Genomic DNA, 10,891 nt, shown 5'->3' with positions numbered 1-10,891 from the left:
CAAGCCCTGAGATCAGAGAGTAGTGAAAATGTTCACGTAGACATAACATTTTTTCAAAGCTGCTACTCAGTCCTACAGAGGCTCACTGGTGAATGGGACTGATAAACACCTAAAAAAAAAAAAAAGACAGGTGGTCTAAACTTTGGAGTGCTTATCACTCCCATTCACCTCAAGAGGCTTCAAGTGCTTAACCACATTTGGGTACTGAGGACTGGGAAAGTGGGAGGGGGAGTTTAGTTTTTTCTGCTTAGGTGTCTAAACATGCAGAGACCAAATTTAAGATGCCCTGGTTTGAATACTTCTAATAGGCTCCAGCTTTCCTTGCCTTCAGGTACACACAGCTTGCATTCTGATTACAAGATACTCTACTATTCATACTGCCATTTGAAGCAAACAGACACACAGACCGTTTACTTATGTACTTAAAGTTTATTTCTTCATAATTACAGGCTATTGTTAGAATTTTTAAACAAAAGGGAAGTCTATAAATAGAGGCTAACCCCACCTGAATAAGTTTTTAAAAAACAGTTAAAACTCCGTAAGTAATGCCATTTAGCTCACAGCAGTGGTTTATTGGTATAGTCATTGGGTAAAGATACTGTAGTCAGAGTCAGTAACATGAAATGTAACATCAAATGACTCAAAACTTTGAATTCCATACAGGAAAGCATGAATATATATAATATATACACATAATATTGTATTGGTCCACTGAGTATATGTTTTTAACAAAAAATAAGAACTATGTAGTCCAGTTAAGCATCCAATATGCAAGATTAGTGTACACTTATTACAAAGGTTGTATAGATAAATTATAGCTATTTAATACTTGCAAAAGATGTTTTAAGTTACTTTTTTGAGCAGGTGTCGGAAACGCTAGTTTCCCAGTGCAAAAGAAAATGTTGTCCAAGTCAAGTCACCCATTTTCCTGAAAGATCAAAAACTACCCTCTTTAAAGAGTCTTGCAGCAACATTGCCAGGTAAGTGGAATAGTTAAACTAGTGGTGGCTATGAGGCATCCCTTGCTCCACATAAGTTTCTGTAGAAGAACAATTCTATTTCCAACAGGAAATCCAAGTGAAAAGTGCAAGAGAGAAAACAGAGTTTATGCTGCTGCAGTCCAATTTTATGTATATACTGGGCAAAAGCACCACTGTTTAGAGTGAATTAAAAGAACCCGATTACTGTAGAATGGAGTACAATTAACAATAGGCAATAAGTTACTTTTATTAACACTCTTTTAATCCTACTTTGACTCAGTGGCCATAAAGAATTATAAATCAGTCTTTTTAAGGTGCAACTATCAGTTGGCATTCAATAAATTACATGTACAGAAAAAGACTTGTAAAAAATTAAACTACGCCATTATGCATCCTACTCTATCAAATCTCATATTCCACTTGTCAACTTGCCGGTTTAGTTGCATATTTCACAGAATTTGGCTCAATTAGCAATGGGTCTTCATAATTTGTCAGTCATCTTGGCCAAGAGCAATTTAACACAAATGATCTATTTAGTTCTCTAGTACTACGGAACAACACAACTGATCCAACTGCCTTCAAATCTCAGAGACATGCAAGAAAGCAAGTAAATGTTTCAGTAGAATACAGTTTTCCCCACTTGCACTCTAAAAAGATTATCAATTAAATTTCAAGTCCAGCAGTAGAACTTTCATTGAAGAAGAGAAGAGACATATGTATAGATAAAAAATAAAGCACTCTGTTCCAGCATTACTATAATCTCTTCTGAAAAAGTACAAAAGGTTTCAAGCAACTGATAAGAACAGCCTGATGAGAAGCCATAAGCAAGAGCAATTGCCATACTCACCATCTGCTCAACTGCCAACTTCTGCCAGTTTATACTCCAGCTGTAGTCTCACTGACTGCGTTGTAAACAGATTTGTTTTCAGGTACGAATTTTATTTTGCTTTCCTTAAACTTGGGAGTGTGTGAACGCAAAAACAATCCATTATCCAAATGTAAAAATAACCAAAAAGTGAGATGTACCAGTAATGTCCATATAAAAATAAGTATTGAAACTCTAGCTACACTCTTTGTGAAACAGCAGAAAAGAGTATTTTAGCTTTAGCCTGGGTTACCATCTCTTTAAATAAACCAGCCCTTCCACCTGGAAAGAAAAGCCATCACGTGCACTAAGAATATGGAAGTTTGGGCATATACTTTTATGTCCTGTTCTGTGCCACTCTCACCAACTTGCTTTCTAAAGGAACTTGATTGGGACAATATTTTCTTGTCTCTGAACTTCTGAATTTGAAGAATCACAAATGTTCATGAAGATATCTTCATACAAGACAAGAATGACAACGATTTTAAAGATGACATGCAGTGTTCTCTCCCTCTGTATTTACAGAAGGAGACTTTATTGTCCTGGGTATACACCAAAAAAATAGCACAGGCAAAAATCTTGAAAGCATCCACAGTGGAGCAGTGCTCTTCTATAAAGTTGGCTGATAATGTTAATCAAATTCAGGAAAAATTATAAAATCAGAATGGGATAAAAAAAAGATAAATAATTGATCACATTTGCAGGAATTTAAAACCTTTCATACTTTCCAAACCATAGGTAGCTTCTGATTAACATTTTAAATAGATTAAATACTCAGGAAATGGGAGAAATGGGACAAAACAGTTGACATAAGACACACTGTCATTCTAACTTCATGCTTCTGAAATTTCAGATTTACTGAGTGCAATCGCCAGTTCCAAATCTTCTTGCTCTTGCTGTTTTAATCTTGCAAGTCTCTCTTTCTCTTCTCTCTCACTTTCTCTCTTAGCCCATTCAATCATGTCTTCTTCAGTAGGATACTGCAGTTTCAAGAGAGAAAATACCTGGATTTATTAATGAAAAAGTAACCACCCTGTTCAAATCTCACACTAGGTTTTGAAGTCACTTAAACTGTTCCAAAATATTGATACACTAGTTTTAAAATCATGTAAATAGTCTCCTGCGTTGAAAAAAAAAAATGTATTAGCATGGTAGGCAAGGTTCTTTGGGTAAATCTGATGTCTTTTATTAGACCAACTCAAACAGCTGGAAAAATCCTTCTTAGGAAGCTTTTGGGCACAAACACCCTTCGTCAGGCTAAGGAAGCATTTGCAGATGGTCTGTGCTCTTCCTGGATGGAGTGGTAAAGCAGCCAGAGGCCAGCACCTATGCAAGAAAGCCACGCAGTGGAAATGTAAACTGAGGTGGTCAGTAAATGAGAGAGGTGCGCGGAAAGGAGGAGCGAATGTAGCTGTAGCCAAAGGATGAGAGAGAGATGGGTAAGGGGTGGGGAGGGAATGGGAATAGCTGGTAAAAAAAAAAAAGTGGAGGGTTTAAGAATGAAGGGAATGAGAATAGCTGGTAAAAAGTGGAGGGTTTATGTGGGGACTCTGACTCACCAGGTAAACCCTCCACTTTTCACCAGCTATTCTCATTCCCTTCCCCACACCCTCCTGTCTGCCATCCTTTGGCTATAGCTAGGTTCATTCCCCCTTCCCCCTCATCTGTCTCTCACCTACTGACCACCCACCTCAGTTTACATTTTCACCAACTGGCTTTCTGGCATAGGTGCTCACCTCTGGCTGCTTTGCCACGCCATCCAGGAAGAGCACAGACCAACTGCAGACATTTCCTCAGCCTGACAAAGCGTATTTGTGCCCAAAAGCTTGCTAAGAAGTATTTTTCCAACTATTTGAGTTAGTCTAATAAAAGATACTGGAGTATCGAAGAACCTTGTCCTTAGACCAACACGGCTACAACCTACACCCCTATCAGCATGGTACAAGTTACATTTGTGATTTAAGAACTGCAATGAAGCAGTCCTGACAACCGATTATACTGAAAAATACCATCTGTCCAATAAACATAGGAACCTAAAAGTACAACCCAGTCAGATGATGAATAGTCAATAAAAAAAAAATCACCCTTTAAAGCTTTTGAATAGCCACACTGAACAAATTTGAGTCTTAAATTTGTAATGACAATATACAATGTTACTTTGGTAAATACTTTACATTACCTTTGGAACAATAAAGCCAATTAATTAGAATCAGATGAGGAGCTACTAATTAATTCACATACTGTGCATGACAGACCTGAATCTAGAGCGGTGGCAAAACCAGCTTTGTCCTCACTTCACTGTGTGATGCTCCTCTAACAGTGGATTTTTCCAAATGGAAAATCCTGCATAATAAAGCATGCAATCATAGTCAATTTAGATGTGCAAGTGGTGCCACTGGAAAAATGCTTCTGCAGAGGAATACCACACTAGCCATGTACTTTTGCAACCAGAAGCCTGCCATTAAAATGAAGAAAAAATGAGTATGTATACGCCCAGAGTTGTAAAATGTGCTACTATAATATTGTAGTAACTTGGCTTTGTGATCCTGAATAGTAGTCAGAAGTGAGGCATTATCTTAAAGAGTAGGCACATCAAGGTGAAATATGCTCCTATTGAGCGTGCAAATACTAGGTGTTTTAATATCCTCAAGCTAATTTCTGTCTTGATAGTTTCTGAAACTTTTGTGAACAGAAATTGAGAAATTTCTGATTCCTCCCTGTAGCCCACCCACTAGGATCCAAGCAGCTGAAGCCAGAGGAAACTGTCCAAATGCTCATTCACAGATGACAGACAGCTCATCTCTCTCTTGCTTCACTTCCTCTTTTAGCACCCCAGGCTTTCTGGGTAAGAAGAGTCAGCAGCACAAGCTTTTCAGGGATAGCCATGCTACAAAATACAGTAAGCAGCACAAGCCAATTGAACATTATCCATTTTAAGATCTAAACAGGGTTTACTTAAGTTAAGCATGTTATTTATTATGGCTTGCTAATGACAGCAATCAATACAGTTTGCTATCAGTATATATGCATCCATTTAAAAGATGAAGATTGAAGGTCAAGTATAAACAACTGCTTGCTACTTTTTACTGTGTTGTGCTTGAACCTTTATTTTAGCAACCATTCATAACTGAAATAAAACTGTATTTTGTTCATTAATAAACCTGGATCTTCTAGAATTTATCACGTAACACTGACATTTTGACCAAATATTTTAGGTAATACTTAAGAGTAAAAATTAAAAAATAAAAATTAGGGCCCTGTTTTGGTTTGTTTGGTTTTATGATGTAACTACAGCATTATATCACATGATTTGAATCAGTGCACTTTTTAAAATCTATTGCAAAATTTAAGTTAACAGATGTTCCCTAGAAAACAAAGGCTGGTTGCTTAATAAAAGCTAGGGAGCCTTTACAGAAAAACCTCAATACAATAATTATAATGTAAATATTATCAAAACTATTCTGAATATTTTAAATTTTTTATTTTAAAAGGAATGGATGACAATCTACAATACAAGCTTTGAGTGTAAAATCTCTTATGTGGGTATTTGCTCTAAAATTAATATTTAGACTTTAAGCATTTAAATTAGATCCTTAATGGAAAAGGATGACAGTTCAGAAGATAAGTTTTGGTTACTTTCAATTAAGCTTGAAGATTTTATTGCGACTGAATCACTTGTTTGGTTTATTTTTTAATCTTTAAAAATAAATCCTTCCATTGCCCCCACTCCACGAAAAAGAAAAAAAACCCGCAAAAAATTTCACTTACATTACCAAAGTTTGCAAAATTGTTGGCGTCTGTCTCTTTACTGATATTGGTGGGAGCAAATGGGTCACAAAACAAATCTGCTTCTTGCTCTTTGGAAGTCTCACAGCCAGGGAAAGGCTGAAACGGATCATTCAATTTAAAGGAATCTGAAGAATCCAGCTTATTGATAGGTCTTTTCCCTGGATTAAAATAATTGATATCAACTCAAATGACACAGATGACTGACATTACTGTGTGGTACTGCCTTTAAAAAAATCCATAACACAACAGCTATTTGGACTGCATCCTGGCATAAAGGGGCAGAGTCCTGCTGACTTCAGTGGTGTGGAGGCTCTCTGACTAACAGGCCCCTCATTTCCTATTTCTTCCATATTTAATTATGCATTACATTACAGAGTAAAGGACTTAAGCATGTGTATTAAATGTCATGGTCTCTTAAAGACCATAATTCCAGCACAATATTTTCTTTGTTCTCCAGGTATCTATGCAACTGTAATAAGATAAGTTATTAAATATTGTATTTAGTCATTTATGAACTGAGCTAGTTACCTGCATAGCAAAGTAAAAAACAACCCCAAACCTAAAAAAAAAAACCAAACAACAACAAACCCTTAGAAAGAAAAACAAACTTTTTACTAATGCTTTGAAGATCTCTGGTGAACTTCTAACTTTGCTGCCATTTGTGGCTTCTCTGGTTTTCAGGGAAGATGAAGTAACCTAACAACAGGTGTTCACCAACTCTGCACCAACCCCGTCTACATGAGAGTAGATAGCTATTTATCCATCAAGAATTGAGATCCGCACTCTTCTATCTTCAGCTTACTCAAAGTCAGCTTTCAATACTTTGTGGAGGACATGATCCCCGTTCTTCCAAAACAGAGTCTGTTTAATATTCTTCCCACCTCTCAATTTCTTTTTCTGCATATGTAATCATTCAAGGTAGTTTCAAAAGTGAGGCTTCCAGCATCTTCAATTGCTTCCGCTGGAAAATCTCTTTACTTCAAAATACTTTTTGATGTTTACAATAGCTAATTGTTCCACTTCAAATTTATTTTGGCCTCATTTAGTCTATTTCCATAAGTCCCTAGGAGACTCCAACTTAGCAACATTTTTTCTCTCTTTTATGTATATTCATTGGAAAATATAAAATAATTTTTATTACCTGAGATATTTAGACTATAACCCCACAGATAATGTGTGCTGGTACAAAAACTACTACTGCAAGCCTTTCGTTTTCTAAAATTAACAGAACAACACAGCCTCTAATTTTCTTCATGCCTGCGTGAGATAAATGAATTCTTGAAAGACCCTTGAGTACAGAACATCCTTCATTGTGATGCAGTCCAAAAAGCAAAAAAATTCCTTTTCTGAAATGTTCCGAACCTCAGAGAGCTTCTCTGGCAGGGATGCAGCATCAGATTCACAGGCATGAAAACTGGCCTATTACTCCCTTTGCAGTTCATTAAGGAATTTTGACTCTGAAGTCCTGAACACCTGCTACAACAACTGCCTTATTCAGGACCAATCTCTTTAAAAAAAGATACAAGTACACAGTAAGAAAAAAGCAGATATATTTAAGCTTATACATTACTACAATGTCACATGCATTTGAAAGATAAGACAAACGCCACTATATACAACTGAAAGAACAGCTTTAAATTAGGGCTGTCAAATGATTAAAAAATTTGATTGCAATTAGTTGCACGATTAAAAAAATGAGTCGCAATTAATCACTATGTTAATTGCACAACTAGAAACTGAAAATTATGTGTAGAAAAACCTCAAAGGTATGCAAAATTATGCAGGTACTTTGTATTGTTGGGGTGTGGGTGTGGGGGGAAAATTTGTGAAGGTGTTGGGGGTTCTGTGGGTCAGGAGTGAGGGGCAGCAGCAGGGCTGGGGGTGTCTGTGGCTTGGGAGTGACGGGTAAACAGACAGACAGACACACATGCACACATACACGCACGCATGCACAAAGACACTGCCCAGCAGGTAACTGTGTAGGGAGCAAAGGGACAGGGGGAACAGATCAAGGTCCCCATGGTGAGGGAGGGAGTGGGGCAGGCAGGGGCTGTGGTGGGTCGTGGGATGGAGCTGCTGGCGCATTGTCCAGGGACATGGGTCAGGGGCTGCTCCCACTGTGTGCACCCCAGGGGAGGAATGCAGGACACGTACCTCCTGGATTTGTGCGTGGGGCAGTGATGGCCTGCCGCTGTGCACTGGACTCTGTGCCCAGCTGCCATTACCCCAGGAGCCATGCAACATCATTTTGTGCCTCCTGCTGCCAAGCAGGAAGGGGATGCGGTACAGCCAGTGCATGGCTCCTGGGGCAAAGATAGCAGGGCACAAGGCCCCAGCCTGCAGCGGCAGGCCACCACCACCCCATGCACAAGTCTGGGGGGCTCATGCCTCTCCTGGGGTGCGCATAGCAGCAGGAGCAGCCCTTCCCCTCCCCCCCATGCCCAGGGAGAAGCCGCCCGCAGCTCCATCCCATTACCTACCCCGGGGCCCCATTCACCCCAGCCCCTGGCCTCTGCCCTCCTCCCTTCTTCACCATGGAAGCCTTGATCTGCCCACACCCCTTCCCTCCCCCATGCCTCTTCCCCTTCACAGACTTGCCTGCTGGGTGCTGCTCCACACGCTGCTGGGCTGTGTTCCTGGCCGCCTGCAGGCTGTGGCTGCTCGGCTGTGTCTGTGCGCGCCCCTCCCCGCTCCCCTGCCGCAGCCACCCAGAGCCCATGCCTGGGCTGCCCTGCAGTCCTCTGCACTGCCACCACTGCCCCACAGGGCAGCCCAGAAGCAGCCATGATGGCAGCAGAGCAGAGCCCAAGTGAGGGCTCCAAAACTATGCGCATGATTAGTGTGTTAAAAAAGCGCAAACAATAATTAACATGTTAGCCATATACATTAACCACAATTAATTGACAGTCCTACTTTAAACACTAATTAGATAAAAAATATGACAACTTGAACGAACTGGCTTTTTATGCATTTAATAATTGAATAAAGTTGTTCACCACATATATTTCTTTTAATACTGTGAAATTTAACAAGCAATCCCATTATTTTTTTAATTATTTATTAGTTATAAGACACTGGAACATGAATGTTATCTTCATTCATCAAGCTCTTTTCTGGAGGTAAGCAGGGTTCAGTGGATACAGCACAGGACTGGGAGTCAGGAAACTTGGGCCTATTACTAACTTCCACTGACTATACTACAAGACCTTGGAGGAGTCACCTGGATGGAAAGAAGTCAAGGTTTTCCATTTGAGAAATGAGAATCATGACACTTTGACTTGTAAAATTCACTTTGAGTTCTATGAATACAAGCACTAAGATTTCTTCAAGTAAGAGAAGGTATTGGAAATTAGGGGTTTCCAACAGCACTTGGACACAAAATTCAAGTTCTCTCTATCTTTTCCTTAAGAGTTGCAGCAAAGCATAGCAAGCACCACTGAACAGAGCTCTCTGTAGAAAGTTTCCCCATGTAGAAATTTCAAGTTACTACATTTTCTCATCTTTTCCAGTTCCTTGCTCCCTCTAAGCATACCACTGATTAACACAATGCCCCCTTTCCCTTTTGAATCGTTCTGCTCTTCCACATATTTAGGTTATCAATCCTATTGCAGAGAGAGATATACCATGTTAGTCTGGAGTTAGGCAGAAAGAAAGGTAAGGCAGCATCTAAGGTCATCTTCACATATACTCTGGGGTGAGGGGTACTTTAATTAGAGCAGCTTTCTGAAACCTCTTTGATTGAAGAGCCCTCAGTGTCTTGTGCATGCAGTGTCCCACGTTTCAAAATGGTGGTAGGGGCACTTTAACTAAAGCTCGGTCAATGAGCCATTTTGAAGAGCAGGGATGCTGAATACATGTGAAGCCAAGGCTCCTGGTGTGCTAATTAGCATGCTCCAGCAGACTTGATTCATCGAGTCTGCTCCAACATGTGCTACTTAACACACGTTGGAGCAGGCATCAGGCATGTGTATAGCTGCCCTTACGAACTAACTTGTTCACAACGGTATGAACTTTCATAGGCTACAGCTTACTTCGACAGATGCTACAACTGGACTGGCAGAGAACAGGAGTATTATATTTTAAAGCAACTCCTGATAATGTCTCTGCTCCTACTTTATAGCCCCACTCCATTTCTTTAAGTGACTGTTTTAGATTTGCATATGGAGCTATATACAAGCCATTGTTTGATCTGTTATTTAGCTCAACCTGCATCTGCTTCTTTTTCCAGACTGGAGGAAGAGCACTTTATATCTGAAAACTGGTTTGAAATCTCTCCCAACTATATAGTTGATTCAATAAAAGATATCACTAAAAAATCCTTGATGCTCATATATTCCCTGGACCATCATGGGTACAACAATACCCCAACCCCAATAAAATCCACAGGGAATTTAACTTTACTGTACCAGTCAGAAGAAAAGGAGCCATTAAACTGCTATCACTATAGAAGTGAGTATGACAATCTTTAATGAAACTTCAAACATCAGCTCCTACCTGGTGGTGGGGGACAGGGTCTTGTAGGAGTGCCAGTCTTGGGTGGTAAAGCAGGAGGAATATCCTCATTTTTGGCTGGTGGTTCCTCAAATAAGTTTTTAGTTATGACTACATTGTTGACAGACCCTGATGTGGAAGAACTAAAGGGAGCTTCATTGTTGGCCTTCAAAGAAAAACAAACAAACCACAGCATTAGTGTTACTCTACTAGTTCCACCTTTTTTCTTCTATAAAGATCCATACCTTGATTCGAAAAACACAGTGAAAATTGGAGAAAAATCAGAGATTGTTTATCGTGTCACTGTTGTGCATAATACAAAGTTACATATAGTTTCATAGTTTCTAGGGTCGGAAGGGACCTGAGAAGATCATCTAGTCCAACCCCCTGACATGGCAGGAAAGAGTACTGGGGTCAAATGACCCCAGCAAGGTGTTCATCTAACCTCCTCTTAAAAACCCCCAGGGTAGGAGCCTGCACCACCTCTCTTGGAAGTTGGTTCCAGACCTTAGCCGCTCTGACCGTGAAATAGCGCCTCCTGATGTCTAACCTAAACCTACCCTCTGCCAGCTTGTGACCGTTATTCCTGGTCACTCCTGGCGGTGTTCGGGGGGAAGAGTGACTCCCCCAATGCCTGCTGATCCCCTCTGACTAGTTTATAACAGGCACTAGATCCCCCCTCAGCCTTCCCTTTTGGAGGCTGAACAGGTTCAGGTCCCGTAGCCTCTCCTCATACGGCCTGCCCTGCTGTCCCCTGATCACGCGA

At 40.1% G+C, this 10,891-nt stretch overlaps 1 protein-coding gene across 2 annotated transcripts in view; it reads right to left on the bottom strand.

Annotated features, from left to right (window-relative positions):
- Nucleotides 1-409: 409 nt before the first annotated feature.
- The window catches only part of EPS15 (epidermal growth factor receptor pathway substrate 15), a 162,338-nt gene continuing 151,856 nt past the window's right edge, over nt 410-10,891 (bottom strand). Inside the window, exons 23-25 of one of the 2 annotated variants that reach the window (XM_019501322.1) lie at nt 10,129-10,291; nt 5,614-5,792; nt 410-2,825 (exon numbers count right to left, since the gene is read on the bottom strand). In XM_019501322.1, coding sequence (XP_019356867.1) covers nt 2,679-2,825; nt 5,614-5,792; nt 10,129-10,291 — 489 coding nt within the window. In that variant the 3' untranslated portion in view covers nt 410-2,678. Of the gene's footprint in view, nt 2,826-5,613; nt 5,793-8,590; nt 8,855-10,128; nt 10,292-10,891 lie in introns of those variants that run through there. The other variant, XM_019501323.1, reaches the window with a different exon arrangement.

Source organism: Gavialis gangeticus, unplaced genomic scaffold (assembly GCF_001723915.1).
Source record: "Gavialis gangeticus isolate Ggan-Ray unplaced genomic scaffold, GavGan_comp1, whole genome shotgun sequence".
NCBI lineage: Eukaryota > Metazoa > Chordata > Crocodylia > Gavialidae > Gavialis > Gavialis gangeticus.
This window is presented reverse-complemented; position numbering and strand designations above follow the sequence as displayed.